At 40.1% G+C, this 24,421-nt stretch overlaps 1 protein-coding gene across 12 annotated transcripts in view; it reads right to left on the bottom strand.

The window, feature by feature from the left end:
* The window catches only part of N4bp2 (NEDD4 binding protein 2), a 67,094-nt gene that overhangs the window by 26,842 nt on the left and 15,831 nt on the right, over positions 1-24,421 (bottom strand). For 4 of the 12 annotated variants that reach the window (XR_004110697.1, XM_031342464.1, XM_031342462.1 and 1 more), the window contains exons 3-8: positions 18,117-18,182; positions 15,994-16,343; positions 11,431-12,589; positions 8,576-8,700; positions 7,341-7,429; positions 5,075-5,151 (exon numbers count right to left, since the gene is read on the bottom strand). Coding sequence is in view for 11 of the 12 variants with exons in the window: in XM_031342464.1 (XP_031198324.1) it covers positions 5,075-5,151; positions 7,341-7,429; positions 8,576-8,700; positions 11,431-12,589; positions 15,994-16,219 (1,676 nt within the window). In the remaining variant the exon portion in view is untranslated. Of the gene's footprint in view, positions 1-5,074; positions 5,152-7,340; positions 7,430-8,575; positions 8,701-11,430; positions 12,590-14,326; positions 14,419-15,087; positions 15,265-15,993; positions 16,344-18,116; positions 18,183-24,421 lie in introns of those variants that run through there. The other 8 variants (XM_031342469.1, XM_031342466.1, XM_031342472.1 and 5 more) reach the window with 7 other exon arrangements.

The raw sequence follows: 24,421 nt of genomic DNA, 5'->3' as shown, positions 1-24,421 counted from the left end.
GAATACATAAAGTCCAAAAGTCCTTTTCTGCGGTGCTGGGGACTGAACTCAGGGCCACGTGCATGCAAGGTAAACACGTTGCCACTGAGCTATATCCCTGACACCATCTCATATGAGATAGGAGAACAGAAGACCCCGCCTTTCCATCATGTGTGCTGTCTCATTTCCACCTCATTTTGTTTGTTTTCATTTGTTTTAGGATGGGGTCTTGCTATGAAGCCTAGGCTGATGATGACGACCTGAAACTTGGGATCCTCCTGCCTCAGACTTTTGAGTGCTGGGATTATATCACCACACCCAACCTAGTTGGGTTCTTTTGAATTGCCATTCTATTAATTATACTATATATTTTTTTCCAGATATCTGTTATTAATTTAAGAGAAAGGATTCAATGACCTTAGAAGAAGTTGTTCTAAAACTCTGGAAAAAAAATTTATAAAACAATGATTGTCATTTAAAGTTTTAATTAAGTATGAACTCTCAACAATAAGTATCCTACTATAGAGACTCTGAGTAAATATCCCAAAGTGCCTTCCTGTTAAAATAAAACCAGATCCCAGCTAAATTAAAACAAACACATTTTATTGCATTTTAGGTTCAAACAATATTTTTGAATTCTAGCATATTAAGTCTCTGGATGTCTAAATATGAAGCTTATTATTTGCATTTCCAGTCTTGCTCATTCATCTGTGTTTTTGCTAATGAACTTACAGTTAGTTAACCCTAACATGGAAATCTTTAGGTTTCAGATTGAAGACGCTTTCTGGATTTGCACCGCCAGGAGTAGGATAATATGCTTTAATCCCCCTTGGGTCTGTTTCTTAATGAAAGCATCTCAGTTGTAACTTCCTGTTACTTAGTCTGGGTTCAAGGCTGGATATCTGAATTCCAGGGCTAATATTAGCATTTGCCTCTTGGGTAAATATGGCTTTCATATTTACCTACCTCGATCTTGTCTGGTTTCATATCACAGAGAAGCAAAGAGATAGAAAATATGAGAGAGGTTAAGAAACATAGACATAGAGGCCAAAGCAAAAAAAGGTCTAGTACACCACTGATTCCAGTCTGAAGAAGAGGAGAGAGAGATGGGACAAAAGCAGTTTAAAAGATAAATGTTGAGAATTTCCTAGAACTGATGAATGACACACATGTCCTGATTTCAGGAATCAAACAAGGCAACAGAGTAAGAAATCCATAACTAGAAACATATGCTAAAATTGTCACTCAGAGAAAAAGGAGAAGCTGGAAATTAAAAAATATGGCCAGTCATATAGAAAGAAACAAATGATCAGAATAAGAAGACTTAGCAACAGTAACAGAAATAAAACAGAAATGTTACTTTCAGCAACAGAAAATAGCTGATAGCCCAGAATATATAAAGTAAGTGTCTTATAAGAATGAAGATGTTAAAAATAGTTTCAAAGGAAAACTTAAAAAGAAATAGTTTCACATAAACAGACTCTTACTGTAAAGTTTAAAGGTAAATACCAGGCAGATAAACTCTCAGATTAAAGAAAGGTCTCTGCTGCAATGGGAAAATGAAGCACAACAAACAGTTGTGTATAAATCACATAATGATAGCATGTACACTCATGAGGAACTATCGCAAGTGAGTGTTATAAAGTCCTTGTATTTGTGAGTAGGGAGGCAAAGAAAATGGTTTTTCTTTAGAGTTAAGCTTTGCATAGTGAAACATGGAAGGTGGCCAGTAAAAAATATAAACAAAGCATATATAATTTAGAAATTATTATAGTATAAAATAGACTTAAATTTTACCTAAATCTTCTAAAATATGATGAGAGAAAAACTTCACATATATATTTTTTCTAATAACAATCATAGAAGTCAGGCCTAGTGGCACATGACTTTAATCCCATCACCTGGTAGGCAGAGGCAGGCGGATCTCTTTGAGTTTGAGGACAGCCTGGTCCACATAGTTGAGTTCCAGGTCAGCCAAGGCTACATAGTGAGACCTCGTCTCAAAAAAAAAGGAAAGGAAAAAGAAAAAGAAACAAACAAAGCACTAATCATAAAGAGAAAAAAATAAGCATTAAGCTTTAAGCACAGTGAACACTGAGAAGGTAGCCAGCTGTGTGAACAGCTAAACACCCATGGGGAGCTGAGTCAGCATCTGAAGCCAAGATGGGACTGAGAACTATGGTATCTGCCTGACAGCCTAACACCTGAGTGGAGGCAGGAGGATCAGGAGTTCAAGGCTAGCCTGGGCTACAGTAGACCCCCTCCAAACTTCTGTCCCCTAACACACACACACACACACACACACACACACACACACACACACACACACACACAGAGACAGAGACAGAGACAGACAAAGAGAGACAGAGACAGAGAAAGAAAGACAGAGACAGAGAAAGAGAGAAAGAGAGAAGGAGAGAAAGAAAAAGAGAGAGAAAGCACCAAGGCAGTCAGAAAGACAAGCCATACAAGGTACAATAAACACATAAAATTAAGGATATTAAAATGTTGACAGTAAAAGGATGAAGAGAAAAACTCTCCAATATTAACTAAAAGGATGCTGGTACAGTTCTATTAATTAAACAAACCAGACTTTCTAGCAAAATCTATTCTTAAAAGAAAAATCACTGGGAAGGGATAAAGTCCAGTTAATTAGGGTAATGTCAAACAAGCGATACACTCTTAGGAATTTCATTAACTATCCTTCAAACATATAAAGTAGACACAGGTGGGATGACAGACTGACGGGCATTATAGCAGAGGGACTCACACACCGTCTCACATTGGAAGAGTTTGCCACCATGTCCAAAAATTAACACACAAGACCAACCAAAAGAAAAGCAAGCACAGAAAGCTATAGAATGCACTGGACAGCAGAATTGCTAAGTATTACTAGAGAACATATAAACACAACATAACCACTTCAGGGTGAGGTTCTGTATACATGTATGTGTTGTATGAGTGCATATATGCCACAGCATGCATGTAGACAACTTACATGTAGACAACTTACAGGAGCTGGTTCTCTCTTCCCACCATGTGAACCCTAGGGATCAAACTCAAATCCTCAAAGCAACAGATGACTGCCTATTGAACTCTCTCACAAGCCCCCAATACACATGCTCACTAGGCAAGTATGGAACATTTAAGAAGTAACTATTGAAGCTGGTTGCAATGACACAGGCCTTAAACCCCAGCACTCAGGAGGCAGTGGTAGGCAGACTGCTATAATTCCAGGGCCTCAAGGACAGCACAGTGAGACACTAGAGAGAAGAAAAGAGTGAAAGCTATCACTCATGGGTCACACAATGTAGCTTACTGCAGGTGAACTGAAAATCCACAAGAAAAACATCCACTGTCTTGGAATTTGTAAAACATAATTCTCAATGACCCAAAAGCTAAAAGCTAATATTTAATTATAATGCAACTTTACAAATAAACATGCAAAAGGAAGCATTGTACACTAAACCATGAGGAAAATAAAATAGCAAGGAGAGTTTGAGCATCAAATGCTCATATTACAAAAATGATCTACACCTTCAAGTAAAGACTTTAAAAACAATAGAAATAAGCAAAATATATATTTTAAAACAAAGAAGATAGAATAAAGAAAATCATAAACGAATTAAGCAAAATAGAATACAACAGAAAAGACCAATAAAGCAAAGAGCTGTTTATAAGGGCCACTTTGTTAAAAAAATTAAAAGCAAAACCAAAGCATCTCACTAGTGAGAGTAGTGAGGAGGAACACACACTGTGAGCTGAAGCCTGGAAAGAGACCCTGGCTGCTTACACTGTGGACATGCAAATGCCAGAGAAATGTAGCTGTGTTAAAGTCTTAGCTTTGGTGTGATGGGGGAAATTCCAAGTGAGAGGAAATACTGCACAGTTAGTTTATGATACCAAAAGCAGGCAGGGAGAGAACCTCACTCATCTACACAAATGCAAAAACTCCAAACACAAATAGGAAAACAAACCCAGTAACATATGAAAAGACAATAAAGAGATAGTGGATGTGACATGCTGCAACACAGATAATAAACCTTGAAAACATTCAGTGCCAGGTGCCAGAGAAAAAAACTCCATGTGGTCCCTATATATGTACTGTCCAGAACAGAAAAAAACCCTACAGAGAAAACAGCAGAGATGGACAAAGAGGGAGGAACTGCCGGGGTGTGACTTCTTTGTGAAAAGATGAACATGTTTCAGAATTAGACAGAATTAGTCATACAACACTGTGACCATATTACAGTCAGACTGCTCTTTAGTTTGTATTGAATTAGTTCAAATTATTACAAAGAAACTATCCTAAAATTAAATTAAATCTTCAGAGCACTAAGGAAAAAGCAATGTATGTTCATCTCTTTAACATTTTTAAATTCAAGACAAACACCAAATAAAGAGTAGGGTAGGAGACTGAAATACCTGCAACTTTTCCATCACTCCGTCCCTCCCACTCTCTAGTACTCTAGAAACAAGTCCCTGCCTTCAGTAGACACATGGCTCAAGAGTACCAACTCCCAGGGTCTTTTCTAGTTTTAAGTATTAACACAGAATTACAAGGAAGTATACAACTGACAACATGAGACAACTGGAAATTCCTTGGTTATCTACTATAGAATATAATAAATCTCCCAACTCTTCATCAAACCAAGGATAAGGGCCATCAAGATGCTTGACTGGGCGTGGGTGCTTGCTGGAAGACCTGATGATATGAGTTTAATCCCTGGAGCAGGAGAGAACTTATTCCAGGGAGATCATCTCTGACCTTCACACAGTGACATGACATACGGGTGGGTGCACACATTCACATGCACATAAACACAGACACACACACACACACACACACACACACACACACACACACACACACACGCAGGCACGCGCGCACGTGCATGAGAAGCAAGCATTTTAAAAATAATTATTTAAAACTGTCAAAAACATTCACAGTACATAATGCTATCAACTTTTAAGTGGACAAGTCAAAATCTAATCAGTTTTATTTCATTCATCATTTATAAAGGGAAAAATCTGGCTAAACTTTGGATCACTGCTATAGAGAAAAAAGCCAGCTCAGAAAACCTCCAGGCTTTACCTTGCAAGCTCCTTTGGTTTGAACTTCCACCATGTGTCTGGTTCCCGGAAAAGGACCTTATATTTATGCTTTTGAGACTACAGAAAAGACAAAAAAAGAATGTAAATAATTTTCTGTGAAGTTAAATGCAATTTTATAGACTATGACACTAAAAATGAAACAGCCCCACTAGTGATCTTGTCAGCAGGCTGAACTGATCAAGCTTCTGCTCTCAGCTCTCTTTTAAAGAAACAGCAAGTATTACTGCAAGGGATTGCTGCCACCGCTGCCACTGCCTTTGAAATAAAGTCCCAAGTAGCCTAGACTGGCCTTGAACTTGCTTTGTAGAAAAGCTGGAATTATAAGCTCACACCACCACACCTGGGTCTTACTGAGAGGTTCTGTCTCCTAGGAGATACACCCAAGGTGAGGAAGGGGACACATTCATTTTGTAAGGTGGGAGATTCTAGTCAAAGAAAGAGCAGGAGGCTGGGCACACTGGGGTCTGTCCTAGAACAGGTCACAACTAAAGTGCCATGCCTCTGGCTGCTTTCTCCCTCACATCTACAACCATGTCCTCAACCACACCTAGGAGCAGTCAAGTCCTCCTTTTCATTCAAGCCTGTTGCCAACAACTGCTTATTCCATGTTTCAGAGCCCTAGTGTGTCTGCTCTAGCCATCTTTTACACTCGTTCATCCTCAGGAAACCCCCGTCTTGGGCATCATCATGATCTTTCTCTTCAATTAACTCCATGATATGTAAATATCATACACTTATTTGTCCCACTGTTTTCTACTTTCCATATACCAGCTATTTGCCAGATCTCCTTTGTCTTTTAAAAAAAAAAAAAAAGACCCGAGGAGGTGGAGGTGCGCACCAGCCCTCAGGAGGCAGAGGCGCTCTTCAGAGCACCTGCCAGCCCTGACCCCTTTCCCCTACTTTCTCCACTCCGCATGCTTGCCTTTGCTCCCATCAAGCAAGCAGCCAGGCAGTCTCAAGGGGTTTTTTTCCCTATTGTTGTTTTGCAATGCTAGCTAGACCTTCCTTTTCATCCACACCTCTGCTCAAAATGCAGTGCCTGAGACTTGGTCTTTGATCTAACTTAACACTTTGACCTAGTCTCATCTCCTTTTATCCCTGTCTGTATGAAGAAATAGTGAGTCTGACACACCGTGAGAAGCAGAAGTCTCCAAGTAAAGTTAGGAAGAGCCAAGAAATCAATACTGGAAAAGCAGTTTTATATTTTCAATCATATAATAAAAAGAAAAATTGGATATAGCAGAGAATTCTGTAATTCCAGCAATCAAGAAGCTAAAACAGACAAAACAGATCATAAATTCAAGGCTAGCCTGGGTTATGAAGTGACATCCAAGCTTTGGGAAAAGAAAGAAAGAAAGAAAGAAAGAAAGAAAGAAAGAAAGAAAGAGAAAGAGAGAGAGAGAAAGAAAGAGAGGGAGAAGGAGAAGGAGAGGGAGAAGAAGAGAGAGAAAGAGAGGGAGAGAGAGATTGATTGATTACAGGCTATAAGAGTTGGAACATCAGAAACAAAACAATTGGAACTCTCTATTTTCTACTTAGGAAGTGTTGGGGCTGGGGAGATAGCTCAACAGTTAAGACTAGCCGTCTCGCAGAGGACCTGGGTTCAGGTCAATACCCACAGGGCAGCTCACAACCACTTCCAACTCCAGTGCTACTTCTGACCTCTGTGGACTGCTGCATACAGATGATGCACATGAACACAATATGCAAGCACACACAGGCACGCGTACATGAAAACAAGAAAAGACAACAGCACAAAACTCTCTAAGAGAACAAGAAAAATATGAGAAGTACAGGGCAGTCTTATAAGACCCAGATAGCCTACCCAAGTACTGAGGTTTTTTTTTGTTTGGTTGGTTGGTTGGTTTTTGGTTTTTCGAGACAGGGTTTCTCTGTGTAGCCCTGGCTGTCCTGGAACTCACTCTGTAGACCAGGCTGGCCTCGAACTCAGAAATCCACCTGCCTCTGCCTCCCAAGCGCTGGGATTAAAGGCATGCGCCACCACCGCCTGGCTCAGTGCTGAGTATTTTAGTAAAGTGACATTTGAGCATCCTCATTTTACAGCTGAGTAGACTTAGCTTTAGGGAAAGCTCAGCCCTGCTGTTGTCTTACTCTCCTCATATCACTGAAGACAGGGAAATTCAGTTCAAAGCAAACCAAGATATTCTCAAGGGCTTGAGATTCACTTGTGAAATAGACATCCTCTCAATGACTCCAACTCAGTATTATAAACTTATGGTACAAACCAAAGCAACATATGGCTTCATTTCCCACGCTTGGAGGTTTGTATTATCTATGATTACTGGAGAAACTTTCTTCTCAAATGCTTCTTTTGCTGAAAAACACAATACAAAGGACATGATTTTAATAACATTAAGTATAGGCTAGGCAAGGTGGTGAAACACTGTGAGTTAGACTCCCTGGAAGTCTGGTAAGACAGAGGTGGCAAATTTCCAAGATGCCCAGCTTCTTCTTTACCCTTCAGCCTTCAGACAAATGCCTGGCAGCTTAAAACTAGGCCTTGTAGGATGGGAGGGGAGGGGAGGGGAGGGGAAAGAGAAGAAGATGGAAGGGGAGGAAAGGGAAAAGAAGAGGAAGGGGAAAGAAGGGGAGGGGAGTGGAAGAAAGGGAAGTGAAGGAAAGGGAAGGGAAGAAAATAACTAGAGCTCAGCAAACAACTATAACTTTCTTTAGCTACTGAGACACTAGCAGAAAAGACTTAGTTCTTACAGGATCCCTCCTGATTAAATAAACATTGTCATGTATTTTAATACTCTTACAAAAATTAACTTGAAAAAATGTTTTATTACTTTATGGAAACCAATCTCAGTCAGTCTCTCTCTCTCTCCTCTCTCTCTTTCTCTCTGCATGTGCGTGTGTGCATATGGCCAGGGAGTATGAGGTCAAAATCACGTTTTTACCTTTTTTTTTTTGAGTTAGGGTCCTGCTATGGAGAGCTGGCCGTCTAGAACTCTCTGTGTAGATCAGGATGGCCTGAGACTCACAAACCCACTTGTCTATGGCCCCCAGCAGTAAGATTACAAACACATGCTGCTGCTATGTCTGATTTTTATGTGGGTGCTAGGAACCGGACACATGTACCTGTCCCGCAAACTTAACTTTTAATTCTCACTGCTTACTGAGTAAACAAGAATTACAAATTTCTTTAAAAAAAAAAAAAAAAAAAAAAAACAGGGTTCTCTGTGCAGCCCTGGCTGCCCTGGGACTCACTCTGTAGATCAGGTTGACCAGGTTCAATCCACCTGTCTCTTGCCTCTTGGCTTGCTGGGATTATTTAGGATAAATTCTTTAGGGTTGGGGCCAGTCATAGCTCATCAGCAGCACATCTGTGTGGCATGTTTAAGTACCACAAAACATAAGTAAACAAAATTCTGTCTCTCAAAAATAACACAAAGACTGAAGCAGCCGTTTCTCTTTAGACCACTGATAACATTATGCAGACCCTCGAAGCTGCTCTCACCTCGATTCTGGTTCCACTCGTGGGCTTCTGCTAAATACTTTACATCAAACTGGTACTGTCCGTTTATATAAAAATAATCATCAGTGCTGAGAATGACGCCACCTGGGTTATCCTCTTGCAAAGTCCTGTGAATGACAAAAGGAATTATTTTCATTAATTTTCTTTCCAAAATTCTCTCCTTTTGTAGTGATAATTCAAATAAAAATTCAAGTAATAGTATTTAAAAGAGCAATAAAATGGGCTAGAGAGATGGCTCAGCAGTAAAGAGCACTGACTGCTCTTCCAGACTGCTAATAAAATTCAAACTTACTACCTAGCCCAGGATGGTCTTGGACGCTTGATGCCATCTAGGTTGACACTAGCGAGCTAAAGAGTCTGACTCACTGCAGAGCCAAGAAATGGTTATCTTGGGTTGGCTGATTGTGTTAACAAGATCCCTGAGATGTCAAAGATGGCTCAGGTCCTGAGTTCAAATCCCAGCAACCACATGGTGGTCCACAACCACCCGTAATGAGATCTGATGCCCTCTTCTGGGGTGTCTGAAAACAGCTAGTGTACTTACATATAATAAATAAATAAATCTTTTAAAAAAAAAAAAAAAAAGCAATAAAATTCAAACAAATTACACTGGAAATTCTCTGAGCAAAAAAGTTCAACTCTTCAAAAGAACTAATCCAAGACAGGTCTATTTTACTTTATACAAATTATTCAGAAATAGTTTTGCTTTGTTTTATGAAACAGTCTCATAGAGCCCTAGCTGGCTTCTAACTTACTATCTAACCCAGGATGGCCCTGAACTCTTGACCTTTCAGCCTTCACATTTCAAGGGCTGAGACTACAGGCATGACTGCCATAACTGGTGCTTGTTTCCTTTTAAACATGCATATATCTTGAGTTATCTTTAAATAAGACTATAATCACAGGCCAGGAGATGGATAATACACAACTATAGCTAAATCACTTGTCACATAAGCATGAAGAATCTCAGATCTCCAGGACTCGTGAAAAGATGCTGCGTGGGTACAGCAGCCCACCAGAGATCCGAGGGGAAGGTGAAGCAAGAGATTATAAATTTACATTTTTTTAAAAAGGTATCCATCCATGATCTTTACAGTAAATCCAAAAGCCTTGTTTTTACATCAGATTTTCCTCATGTCACATGCTAATTTAATGTTATGGACCATACTCAGCTCATGTCTATCTAGTCTCATATTTCTATCAAAAACATAGCTCCTATTTTGTGGCAAAACTGCATTTGACTTTAACTCTGAGACCCCAAAACCTAGCCAGACATATCTATTACCTTGTAAGCATTCCTGTCTGTCCTTCCCACTAATTTTACAAACACAACTGCATAACTTAAATGACTTTATATTGCTACTACAAGGGATATACTTCAATTGGTTTCTACCATGCACAGGGTCCAGGGCTTGATTACTATTACCACATAAGTCAGCTATGATGGATGGCACACACTTGTAATCCCAGCACTTGGGGTTTTAGAGGCAGGAGGTACAGAAAATGCATGAACCTGGCTACATGGTGAGTTTAAGAACAGACTGGGATACAAGATCTCCTATTTCAAAACATACACACACACACACACACACACACAGAGAGAGAGAGAGAGAGAGAGAGAGAGAGAGAGAAAGCGCCTATGACTACAAAAATAAATTCAAATTCAGGAGGAAAAAAAGCAAATAAATATATCTTAAAATGTAATGGCCAGGAGCTCTAGAGAGAAACTAAGGAAGCAAATCCTCTTGAAGAACACCCTTGAAGCCATCATTCCAAGGCATTCTAACCCTGATTCTGTTTCCCACATCAAAGTCCTAACAACTGACTTGGCATAAAAACACAAACAAAACTTTATTTTGTTGAAAATAAAGATTTGGGCCATGAGTGGTAACATACACCTTTAATCCCAGCATTATGCAGGCAAAGAGAACACCAGCCTGGTCTATATATTAAGGTCCAAGCGATGCAGTGAGACCCTGTCTCAAAACATCAAAAATAAATAAATAGTTTGAAATCATTAGTTCTATAATTACTAGTATTCATCTGTCTTCCTTATAATTATGTTTCTTTTGTTCATTTGTTTTCTGTGGTTTGAGACAGGATTTCCCTGTGTAGTCCTGGCTGTCCTAGAACTTGTTCTGTAGAGCAGGCTGGCCTTGGAGGCAAGGATCCACCGGGCTCCTCTGTCTTCCCAGTGCTGGTACTAAAGGCGTGTACCACCATACCCAGTTTAAAATCGTGTTTCTCAAAGCACTATTTAACAACACACTATAATTCTCAACTTCATCAGTCGAATTTGTGTATTCACTAATCTTTTTCCTGAATTCAAAATCAGCTGTGATCTTCTGTTCTGACTCTTCTTACCTCAAGTCTGGTTTTTACACTCCGTAAACAAAGCTAACCTCGTCTTTTCCTAATCAAATTGGCTTTTGTCCACACAAAGTAGTTCACAGTCTCGGTATCTTGAAACTATCTTTAATTTTTTTTTTTTTTTTTACTTCTGTCTGTCAAAACTATATGAGAAAAAAGAATTCAATAAAAACTTCAGGTGAAGATTATTATCTTTTAAAAGATCACAAAAAAATTGAGTTATTAACCATGTGTTAAGCAGTTATTAACCATGTGTTCTGGATATTAACACTAGCTATACTTTCAAATGTCAATAAAACTTCCTACCTTAACCAAAAAAAAAAAAGGTAAAAAGGTAAAAAGGTAAAAAGCCAGGCGGTGGTGGCGCACACCTTTAGTCCCAGCGTGCTTGGGAGGCAGAGACAGGCAGATTCGAGTTCAGCCTGGTCTAAAAAACCAAAAAATAAAAACAAAAAAAAACTTCCTACCTTGCCAGAAAGGATTTCCCCGAGCCTGGCAGTCCTCTGAGAAGGACGAGAACTAGGCCGACAAAGGAGGTGGTCTTCTTCCTCGCAGGCTGTGACACCGGGGCCTCCTGCACCTGGTAAGCGCTTGCTCCCTCGCTGCCTCGCCACACTTTGGTTGGAGAGTTGTGGGAGATGATGGGCGGTGGGAACGTGTAGTTGACTGGTCTCCAGTGTGCGGCTGTGGTCACAACAGGGGCTACAAAGCCATGATTTCCTTGAAAGAGATCAAAAGCAGGGATCATCGGGTTCCAGATTGGTGGCGGGGGCGGGGGCGGAAGGAGTAAAGGGAGAGGCGTGAGCACCGGGCAGTAATTCATATCCTTCCCCTTTGGTGGCAGTTCAGGATGTTTGTGCGGCTTGAAATTGAACCCTTCAGAGGGCACAAAAACGTCAGGCGCAGAAGCAGACTTTTGATCCCCATCTGTACCTGGTAAATCAGACCCTGAATCATGCAGAGGGCGATTTGAAGGAACCCGAGGTTCACTGTTGCCCAAATCTGCAAGGGTTTGAGAATGCTGTGCTCTAGGACACTCGGATTCTAAATGATCTTTTTGTCTTTGACTGAAATTACCACAACCCATAACAGAGTCATTTGTTGGCTTTCCAGAGCTACTGAGAGGAGCATCTTCTCGGCAGCCCCCCTCCAACGCCAATGTGCCACTCTGCATGCAACTCTCAGGCTCATGCGGAACTGAATGTGAAGTCAGTGGGTTTGAACCTAGTAAAGAAGCAGAACTCTTGAGAATTTCGCTGTTTGAGCTCGCATTTTGTACAGAAAGAAGAGAAGTCATAGCACTTGAATCTGAATTCACAAAGGTAGAAGGGTCATTAAAACCGGTAGCAGCTTGCTGAGGCGAGAATGGGTATTCTTGGTCATCAGGAGGAGAGTTTAATTTCTCAAAAGCATTCTGTATTAAGGAATCCAAGTCTTCAGTTAGCTGCATATCCAAAAAATCCAGTTTTGAATCTTCGCTCTCCGCTTCAGGACGGCACGTCTCCATTACTGTGCTTCCTGATGCACCTGGCTTGCTCTCACGATCAACACAAGTTTGTGCAGACAATTCTTCCATCTTGGCATCAGTGGCAGATAATTCTAACAGACAATCCATGGCATTTTCAACTGCATGAGAATAATAGTAACAACAAAAAACATATATATATACACTGAAAATGTATCAGTATCCAGGTCATCTTTTAAAAACTGACAGTACTCTAATACATCAAAATCTGCATTAGAGAAGTATTAATGATAGAGCCATGGAATGGTGTTCTTATCAATTGTCATAAACTACTGTCAAGTACAAATTTAACAGTCTACACATAGACTGTATATGATAGGGTCATGTATAAAGATCTTAAACTCAGTTGATACATTCAACAATTATTTATCTATTGGATGTCCTTTAAAGGATTAAGTATTTTAAGTAGCTATTCTCTTAGTAAATGTGTTCATTTACACAGTCCACACCACATATTTCACAGTATGAAAAAATAGATGCATCAGAAATACTTCATACAAAAATGAAGACAAATTTTTGATATGAAGGATTTTGTAAAATTTAAATCGAATATAAAGACATGAAAATATAATTACATCATAATATAAATTAAACAATGTGTATTTTTTAATAATGTACAAATGCTACAATGATGGAAAGGAGAAAAGAGAAAGATTTCACATAAAGTAATATATATATGTGTATATATATATGGTCTGGCACTAAAAAGACTAAAAATCAAGTTGCCAATAGGACAAAAGTTAAAGCCAAGCTTAAAAATACAAAACTCCCTTTAATCCCAGCACACAAGAGGCAGACGCAGGTGGATCTCTGAGTTCGATTCAAAGCCAGCTTGGTCTACATAGTGAGAACCAGGACAGCCAGAGCTACACAGTGAGACCTGTCTCAAAAAAAAAAAAGAAGGAGGAAGAGGAGGAGGAGGAGGAGGAGGAGGAAGAAGAGTAAAGAAATTAAAGAAAAGAAAAGATGGCTGGGCAGTGGTGGTAAACACCTTTAATCCCAGCACTTGGGAGGCAGAGGCAGGTGAGACTTCTGAGTTCAAGGCCAGCCTGGTCTACAGACTGAGTTCCAGGACAGCCAGGACTATACAGAGGAACCCTGTCTTGGAAAACAAAAAAAAAGAAAAGATAAAACCTGTTTAAAGTATTCAGAGACGCTGGTTGGAGAGTTAGCTCACAGTTAGGGTTCTGTGTGATGGATAGAAGGAAGAAAAAAACTGGAGGAAACTGAGTGTAATTGCGAGGGTCTGATAGGTCAGTCTAAGGGAATGTAAAAGGGAGGAAAACTGCCCCCACAGCGTTTGGGCTCGGAAAATTACACAGATAAGCTCATTGAATCCTCAAGTAATACTATGAGAACAATCATCCTAGAAAACATAAAAGAAAAGGGAGCTCCAAAAAGATATAGGAACTGGACCCAAGTCACATAGTAACAGGCCAGTGTACCTGACTCCAGTGCTGAACTCTGGTTGCAACACAAATAGAGAGCCATTAGGTCTTCAAGCATGGAGGAGCCAGGGATGCTGCTCAGGGGCGTGGTGACTTGGCTAGCATGCTTGAAGCCCTGGATTTGGTAATAGGCACCACAAGAACAGAAAGTAATTTTTAAATTTGAATTTTTGAAATTTGGATTTTTTTTCATTTTGTTTCTTTGTGTATTGTTTTTGTTTTAAGGAAGATAAATATGGAAAAAAGCACAGCACTGTAGGATACAGCTCTGTTCTGGAGTCAAAACACCATCATTTAAATATCTACTTGCTTGATATGATTCAAACAAGTGAGCTAACTTCCCTAAGCAGATCTTCTTGTTTGTAATATGGGAATACTAAAAGTACCTACCTCAGAGGCTCTTGTGGGGTTAAATGAGATAATCCATGACAAGTGCGGTGCACAAGGACTGGCACCTAGTAAGACCCAGTTAACAACGTTCCCTTAAGAAAAAAACAAAGAAGGGTTGGAGGAGCAAGCCTAGCAGAAAGATCAGTCAGGAGAACAGAGCAAAACTGCAGAGGCAAGAAGCACTAACCACTGAAACTAGGTGAAGGGAAAACGCAAACAGAAGAAGGAAAAATTATATAGCAGAAAAACCTGAAGTGATCAACTAAAGAACCAGCATATTTATCTTGGCTTTTTTTATTCTTTTTATTTCTGAACTAGCATATTTATAATGAAAAGCAGAATAAGTAAAAATACCAAAATACAAAGGTAATTATCATAAAAAGGAAGTCTTAAACAGATTGAGGGAAAAATTAAAACTATGACATAAAACCAACCTTAAAAACTAAATGAAGTTTATAAAATATAAGCAAAACTGAAATCAACATTATTCTCTATTTTAAAAAGAAAAGTCACAATTTATTCCTAGTAAACTTAAAATAATGATTCACAATGCTGAGAGGTGTGGGCATTACAAAGCAGCACACCTCCCTGGTAGGTAAACTGCAGTGTCTTTTCAAGGCTGGAAAACTATTCTTAGGCTGTGCTGCAGACAGTAAAGCTTCGAGACTAAGCCAGAAGAAAATGGCTACATTCACTGAAATGTTCTTTCTCTGTACCCATGAGAAACTTAGGCAGAAATGAATAAATTAAATACAACTCACTGGAACATTAGGGAAGCACCAAAGAGAAACAGACAGCTGGCTATAAAGAGAAGTATGTGAGAGCACTGACAATAGCTTCACTGTATTAAGTTTTAAAAAGCAGAATGTATGCTTTAGTGCCATCAATGCTATCATTCAAACTATTCATTACATCAAGTATTAACAAAGGTGAAGATCCTGAAAGACAGAAATAAGTGTGTTAGGACATAAGATGATACGTTATAACTCCCCACTGCTTTCTGCACATATGTTCCACAAAGTGCTACTAGTGTTTCTGAGCACCAAACATGGTTACCAAAACCTGGGTATGTATCATGACAGGATAGGAATGCTCACAGCTCAGCTCACACAATGACTGAGATCATACGCTTATCTGGCAGTATCAAGACATTCAAATCTAGAATGATTTTATCTTATAATAACCATAGCCAAAAGCTAAACTAACCAGGTGATAATCCTACAAGCATACTTCTAAACAGTTGTCATTACAGTTCTTTATAGCATACTACACTGAAGTCTGTACCAACATCAAACAACAAAATAAACTTTCAATCCTCCCCCCAAAAAGTCCTACCCTGTAAGTTACATATTACTTTTTTTCAATAACAAATTAGAAAAACAACTCAAAGATGCCAACACACCAATCTGTCTACAGAAGATAAGAGAGGATAAAATGTGGACTATATATTCATGAATCTAACACCTACTAAGTATACAGTTCTTTATAGTAGAAACCATCTTTATGTTTCATATCCCTAGTGCTACAAACAGCACTTTTGTCCCTGGGAAATACTTAACGAGTAATAAACAAAATAATCATATTATTTTTCTACATTGGCATTCACGGTGGCACAGAATATGAGGTCTTCTTATGAGACACAAAGAGTCAAGCTAAACTTTTCTCACCTTTAAAATCACATTCAGAAAGCATCAAATAAACTACATCAGGATCCAGAGCAGAAAACATCTCTGAGATACTGGTGAAGAGTTCTTCCTGATCAAGTTTTGTCTCACACACGGAAGGAAGGGTAGTAGTTGGCTCCTCATGACTAGCAACACGGGATACAATTTTCTTAGAGTTTGCAGTCTTCCGCAAAGGATTTCCCCCAAGATTTTTCCTTTTCCTTGGCATTCTGATTTCCAAAACTAAAATGTTTCCCTTTTTTAAAAAAATTTAAACATTTTTGATATTTAAATCATAATTCAAAGAAAAAAAAATGTATTAAAAATTCTTGAAAATCCAGTAGTAATAGAACCTAAAATAGAAAGCAAGTAAAAATGCTCAGACTACACAATTACATCTCCACTTCTAAAGTGGAGTGACAGCTCTGTAACTCTAAGACAGTACCTTCAACTCCAGCAGCAAAGCCCAAAACAAATCAACTTATCTCTAGTTTTGTCAGGATTGAACATGTTAAAAATTAAGATAATACAACATAACATACTTCAAAATAGCAAATATACTGTTTTAATACCATTATTTATTTTTTAACATAAAAGGGCCCATAAACATTATCAGAATGCCTACTATCCCTATGTTCAGATATCTAATAGGCATCATAAACTTAACATGTCCAAGACTGAGCTCCCGACCACTCCCTTCAAACCTGCTCTCCTGGGCATTTCCATCTCAGCTAATAACCCTTGCCTCCTCTCATCCATGTGGTAAGACAGTTAATTTGGTGATGCGATTCCTAACATGTAGACAGAATGTGATGGCTCCTTATCCCCACACTGCCATCACCCCAGACTTAATTATCACGGCCTTTGTACTAGGTTGCACTAGCCAACCAATCACCCTGCTCCCACTCTTGCTCCTGCAATGTGCTTAGCAAACAGGCAGTGAGAGCTAAGCCATAGGTCGAATGATACCACTCTTCTGATAAAGTGTCCCCTACCTTCCCTTCTCATTCAGGATAGGGAGCTTTAAAACAACTGTCATCCAAACCACTGTCATCTTGGCACTGTCTTCCCCTAATCATTCCCTGGCTCTGGCCACTTGAAGCACATTTAGCCTCCTGGCTCTTCAGCTCCTCCTTCAACGTTTCCACCATGCTCCCACAGGTACCTTTCACACTTTGACTCCCTCTACTTACTTTTCTACCTGGAATCTATAAGATGGATTTTCTCACCACCTCATTATTACTCAAATATGACCACACTGTTAGTCCAGTACAACAAAACCTCTCTTTTTTTTTCCCCTTACACAGGGTCTCATGTAGCCCAACTGACCTTGAACGCCATAAGTATCCAAGAATGACTTTGAACTTCTAATCCTCCTGCTTCCACCTCCAGCTTTACGTGGTGCTGGGATCAAACCCAGGCTTCATGTATGCTAGGCAACCCTCTACTAACTGAGCTGGATCCTCAGGCTCCTCAAAAACATACCTCTTGTCCTGCCTAGATTTGAGAGTTTGTTACCTTCTAGTATGTTATTCATATGTACTTAGCTATGTGTCTCCTACCCATATGCAGTAGGATGTAAGCTTCACAAGGGATCTGGACAACAGCACAGTCTGCTTGCTTCCTCTATTTGGATACATCTAATAAGTATCTCCAACTTAACATCTCTAAAATTAATAATTTCTTAAAAATCTCTGAAAACATCTTTACATTTTCCCCCAAAATCTACCTTAACTACTTGGCCAGATTAACCTACATTCCTAACTAGTTTCCGCTCCACCAGAGTCCCTATCATCTAGTTTCAACAGACCAGCCACAGTCATCTTTACAAAAGTCAAGTCTGATTGGATGAGGGTCTCCTCTAAGCTTTCAAGCAGGCATCAGAGTAAAGGCTGAAGTCCACACACTGGCCGCCCTCTGCCGGCCCTTGACAGATTCTTCCCACAGGTATTAGCAAGGATAATTCACACTCTAAAGTTGTGTTCTCTTTTCAAGTGTCATATTCAAGAACTGCTTCCCTGACTACCCAATTCAAAGTCAAGTATCCCACTCCTTCTGCCCCAATCTTCACCTTCAAGCTAATCACTGATTGTCCTTAACATCTCTTAACATACTATAAAATTTACCTTCAATTAAATTTGTGTCATAGCTCCCTCCACCTTCCAGTAATGACAGCCACCAGCCACATGTGCCTAAATTTAAATTAATTAAAATTAAAGAAAATTAATTTTTTTGGAAGAAAATTAGTTTTTATATATTATGTCAGATATAAATACAATTTAGAGCAAAGATTCTCAGAGAGGAGAAAAAGAGGTAATAATAAGGACCAATCCACCCGGAAAAAAAAAATAACGCTACAGGTCTATGCATCAAAAACATAACTACAAGCCGGGCGGTGGTGGCGCACGCCTTTGATCCCAGCACTTGGGAGGCAGAGGCAGGTGGATTTCTGAGTTCGAGGTCAGCCTGGTCTACAGAGTGAGTTCCAGGACAGCCAAGGCTACTCAGAGAAACCCTGTCTCGAAAATAAACAAACAAACAAAAAAAAACATAACTACAAAAAAAAGTAAACAAATTTCACTGTAGTCAAAATCTCAGTACTATACCATCAGCAACTTGGAGAACAACTATACCAAATGCCAAGAATCAGAACTCAACACCACCACCAATTAAGGATCTAGTCAACATTTATGGAACATTCCTTTCCACAGCGTCAGAAGAAGATCTTTCAAATGCACAAAGAAGTTTGCCATGATAAACCATAACCGACATAACATTATCAAATCTTAAGGAGCTTCAAAGAACTGTAGGCATATAAAGTATGCTAGGCAACCACAGAGAGACAACTAGAAATCAGTAACAGAAAGACAAGAGGAAACCTTCAAACACTTAACCTGAGCAATTAATGATCCCTAGGTCAAAAAGAGCAAGTCTTGGAGCTGGGGAGACACATCAGGCTGTAATACAGGCAGCACTAGCATGAAGACCTGCCTTTGGGCCTGAGAACCCATAAAGAGCAAGGCAGAGCACAGTTGCCTATAATCCCACAGAAAGGAAGGAAAGAGACAGGAGAACCCTGGGGTCACTGGCCATCCAGCCAAGCCATGAAACCTGTAAACTAAATCTTTACATCTTTAAATTATAGAAAAATCTCACTAACCAAAACATATTAAAAAAATGACAGATGCTATACTTTTCCCTTTTTTTTTTTTTCATTCTGGTTTTTCAAGACAAGGTTTCTCTGTGTAACCTCTGTAGACCAGGCTGGCCTCAAACTCAAGAGATCCACCTGCCTCTGCCTCCCAAGGGGTAGGGTTAAAGGTTAAGGTACGTTCCATCACAGCTCCGTTCCACTTTTCATCACTGTGGCAAAATCCTTGCAATAAACTATTCAAGAGTCATTATTTGGTCATGGTTCCAGCCTTAGTTTGGTCACAAGGGATGCTCTGACAGAGTGCTGCCTGCCTACGCCTCAGCCTACCCTACCCAACCAGGCCCCACTTCCTAGTTTCCAACCTTTTTAATTAATGCCAAATTGTGAACTGATCAGTGAATCACTCCATTGATTACACCAAAGCCCTTGTGATTCGATCAGCTCTCAAAATCCATGTCCACCAACTAAAGACCAAGCCTTTAACACTCGAGTCCTCTGAACACTTAATACCTAAGCTTTAACCGCTTAAGCAGCATAAAAGAATCCAGTGCATCAATTTATTAAGAATATGAAGTCTTTTTAATATTTGAAAAGTCAATCAATACAATTCCAGGTATTAACAAAACAAAGGAAAGAAATGACACAACCAACTGAGTGTCTGCCGAGCATAGGGCTGAGAAGCACCCACAGATAGATGCTCATGGGACTCTCCCAAACTGGAGATGGACAGGAAGTGATAGAGGCACTGTGAAGCGCCTCATACTGAGCTGTAAGCTGCTGAAAGCTTTCCCTCCGAAAACAGAAAAGCAGATTTTTTTGCTACAACAACTCCCCTACTACACTATACCAGAGGTTGCAGGTTTTCAGGTTGCAGCTGAAAAAGGAAATAAAAGTTCTAAGAGAAAAAGCCAGGTGTAACAGGACAGATCTCTTTTTAGTTCCTGGACAGCCAGGTGATGTCTCCAAAAGCTGTAGGGAGGTAGGAGGTGGGGGTGGGGGTGGGGTCTAAGAAAAAAGAAATACACATACAGAACTACCATTTACATATCTTGTATGCATACAAAAATCCAAAATATTCTATTGAGTACTGAGTTCATCAGGTAACTTAGGAGAGTTGACATCATATTTGAATAAGTTTACTGTTGGCTACATTCTGAGTGAGAAGTAGAAGTAGGATCAGGCGGGCCACAGCACTTGTGTGCAGGTCAGATGACTTGTGGAGTTCCTGTTTATCTCTCTCCACCTTCACAAGAGTACCACAGACTGAATTCAGTCTTCCAGCTTGCATCACAAGTGCTCTCCCCTGGCCCCAATCTATATTTCTTTTTATGTTAGAAATGAATTTAGCTAGGGACACAGCTCAGTGGTACAACACTTATCCAGTAAGCACAAGGCTGCTCTGGAGTGAGAAAGGGAAGGAGAAGAGAGGCCGTGAGCAAAGGGAGAGGAAAGAAAGGTCAAGAAAATCTAAACAAGCTCATTTCTCAGTGCTTACCTTTTCACAATTGACCCATTCCTCCTGAGACCATAGTCTCCTGAGGACATTGCCACTCTCTGGGTTCATCTCACCATGAAACAATGGAGTGTGCTAGGTTTTATTTAGTCTAAAGAACTCTTCTTGCACTTGGGAGACAGTGGCAGGTGGATTTCTGAGTTTAAGGCCAGCATGGTCTACAGAGTGAGTTCCAGGACAGCTAGGGCTACAGAGAGAAACCCTGTCTCAAAAAAAAAAAAAAAAAAAAAAAACCAAAAAAAAAAAAGACCTCTTCTTGTTTGTGCCTCACCTACTCTGTGGTGGTTTCATTCAGCCTTAATAGCTTTAAAAGCCAAGCAATGTGCTAAGAAATTAGTATCTCAACCAGCAATTCTTCCTGGCCTGACATCAAACTCGCCATGAGCTTGATCTTCAGCTGGTAGATCCAATCACTGATATGGGATCAGGTCCTGAAGGCTCTGAGCTAACCAACTTGGTTGGAAGAAGCAGAAGTAGCTCACTACCCTGGAGGAGTGCCACGAAGAGTCACTCCTGCCCTGGTTCTTCCTGACTCTGGTCTGACTCCTACAATCCAGGGAGGAAACCGCTTTGCTCCCCACATGCTCCTGCCATGATGTTCTGCCTCACCACTGAAGTGCCCAGAAGCAAAAGAGCCTAGGAAAAAACTCTAAAACAGGAGCTGAATAAAATCTTTCTCTAGTGCTTCTTCAGAGATATACGGTAGTCAATAAACATGCAAGCCAGGCATGTATAAAATCTCACCTATGGGCAATTTCCAGTTGCTGAAACCAAACCACAAGAGTCATGTTGTTGTTACTGTTTTTGAGACAATGTCTCACTCCTTAGGCCAAGCTGGCTATCTCTTAGCACCTGTGTTAGCTTTACCCGCATTGTGCTAGGACTGCTGATACCCCAGCGGCAACTCTTGACTCCTTTTTCCCCCTTACACCTTTTACCTTAGGAACTTTACAAAGCCTACTAGTTCTAAGTTCAAAATACATTTGTTAGCCAGGCATAGTGGCTCACGCCTTTAATCTCAGCACTCTGGGAGGTAGAAACAGGCATATCTCTGAGTTTAAAGGCAGCCCAGTTTACATAGAGAATTCCAGGCCAGCCAAAGCTACATAGTGAGACTCTGGTCTTGAAAAAAAAAAAAAAAATCAATGCTGGGCAGTGGTGGCACACACCTTTAGTCCCAGTACTTGGGAGGCAGAGACAGGCAGATTTCTGAGTTCAAGGCATGAGTTCCAGAACAGCAAGGACTACACAGAGAAACCCTGTCTCGAAGAAACCAAAGTAAGAAATGAATGTGTTTGTTTTAACCCCAGACATGGGTAGGTATTTAGAGCTTCTCTGGACTGTCCACAGCAGCTAATTATGATAGAGGGAGAGGTGTGGTTTTGCCAGCTGCAGATAGTTGCTGTGATTATGTGATGTTTGAAATTCTGGGAAATTTTCAGAGGGTATATAAATACTAGGGCCCTGAGAGGTTGGGTTGGTGATTGTTGGTGGGTTCAGGGAGGTTGGTTGTAGTATGTTAAGAGTCGTGCTCAAAGAAGAAACAAGAAGAAATTAGATTCAAGGATCTCTGTCTCTCTCCCCCTCTATCCTTTTTCTCCTTATCTGTTGATAGGGGGTGAAATGGGGGCAGGGGGATAAATGATGGGAAAAAGAACCTACAAAGTAGAAAGACCAGCTACACTGAACAACCATCATCATAATCTAATTCCAGGACATTCTTTTTTTTCGGGGGGGGGGGGGGGGGGGGTTCAAGGCAAGGTTTCTCTGTATAGCCCTGGCTATCCTGGAACTCAACTCTGTAGACCAGGCTGGCCTCAGAACTCAGAAATCCGCCTGCCTCTGCCTCCCAAGTGCTGGGACTAAAGGTGCGCACCACCACCGCCCGGCTCCAGAACATTTTTGACATATCCTCTTGTATAAAATAAGCACATAATGCCCATTCCCTCATCCCTAGCAGCCATAAAGCTCCTGCTTCTGCAGACTGTAGAAATGGAACCTTGCACCAAGGCTTTCTATCACTGGGGTTTGCTTTGCTTCACTCAACGTTTTCAAACTAAGATGTAGCCTGTGAAAACATTTCATTTACTTTGTTACTGAGCATAAAGTTGTGGTACAAATACATCATATTTAACAACTTTCCAAATGATGGAAATTTTAATATTTACTTTTATTATAAATATCTTACCCTAATCATCCTTTTTTAAATTTTTATTTTATTTTTTGTACATGAGTATTTTGCCTGCTTGAATGTAAATGCACCATGATCCAGACATGGATCCCCTAGAACTGGAGTTAGAGACAGTTATGAGTCATCATGTGGGTGCTTAAAAGTGAACTTGAGTTCTCTGGAAGAGTAGCCAGTGAGTACTCTTAAACCACTGAGCAATCTCTCTAGGCCTGTTCTAAACACTCCTGAATGAATTTTATATAGACACATGTTTTCATATTTCTCAGATGGAACTCTAAGTAATATAACCATTTAACCCTTTGAGGAAGCATAAAGACTACTTTTCCAATTTAAGAATATATGCTGCCGAAACAAGCAAAAAGACTACTTTTCAAGAGGCACATCACTGATTCCCACTAACACACAAGGGCTCCAAATTCACTAAAGTCTCCCCAGTACCTATTACTGCCCTTCATTTTAATTATGGAGATTTTATTTAAATTTGTCTAGTTTGGCTAGTAAGTTTTGTTTTGGAATTCCCTGACATTTAATGTGGCCAAGTTTACATGTATATTACCACTGTGTGTCTTCTTTGAAGAAATATCTATTTGCATTACTTGCTCCTTTTAAAATTGATTCGTTTTTATTGCTAAATAGAAATGAGGCTACTTACTCTACTCAGTAAGACAGAATTTTAAGCAGTGTAGTGTCTGAATGAGAATGGTCCCCGTAGGCTCATATACTTAAATGCTTGGTCACCACAGAGTGGCACTGTCTGCGAAGGGTTAGGAAGTGTGGACCTAGCCCAGTCTGTCTCTGTCCCCACCCCTCTAGTTGTTTATGGATCAGGATTTAACTCTCAGTTCCTTCTCCATAACCACGCCTGTGGGCCCTTGCCTGATGCCATCTATGCTCCCTGCCATAATGGACCAAGGCTTACAAACTGCAACCAAGACCCAATTACATGGTTTCCTTGATAAGAGTTGTCTTGGCCACGGTGTTTCTTCACAACAGAAGGACAGTCACTAAGAAAGGCAGTCACTAAAAACTATGTTTTGAGCTGAATGTATGAGGGTGTAGCTATAGTCCTGTGGACCCAAAGCACAAAGACTGCTCAAGTACAGAAAGAAGTTCAAGACCAGCATTGGCAACATAACAAGAAAACATCTAAAGTAAATTTTTTAAATGCTTCAGACAGTGTGTGTGTGTGTGTTTGTGAGAGAGAAAGAGAGAGAGAGAGAGAGAGAGAGAGAGAGAGAATGTGCACTGGATCAGAGAGATCCAGCTGCCTCTGCCTCCTTAGTGCTGTGACTAAAGGCGTGTGCCGCCATACCCAGCTCACAAAGACAAATCTTAACTTCCCTCTCTATCTCCCCAGCTGACAAACTAGCTCTTCCTTCTTTAAGTCCAGATACCCGGTGACCTAAAGACATCATACATAATGTAAGAAGTGTCCAAACAATATTTAATACAGTTGGGAAATTCTAATGCATAAAAACACAGTTAAACATCTCAATTACTTTATGTATCCAATTTACATCAGTCTCATTTTTGTACTATAAGTGATTTATATTTAACTCATTTAGCATCTAAT

The sequence above is a fragment of the Mastomys coucha genome, unplaced genomic scaffold, assembly GCF_008632895.1.
Source record: "Mastomys coucha isolate ucsf_1 unplaced genomic scaffold, UCSF_Mcou_1 pScaffold22, whole genome shotgun sequence".
In the NCBI taxonomy this organism is placed as follows: Eukaryota; Metazoa; Chordata; class Mammalia; order Rodentia; family Muridae; genus Mastomys; species Mastomys coucha.
The sequence above is the reverse complement of the archived record's forward strand: the minus strand, read 5'-3'. Positions and strand labels throughout refer to the sequence as shown.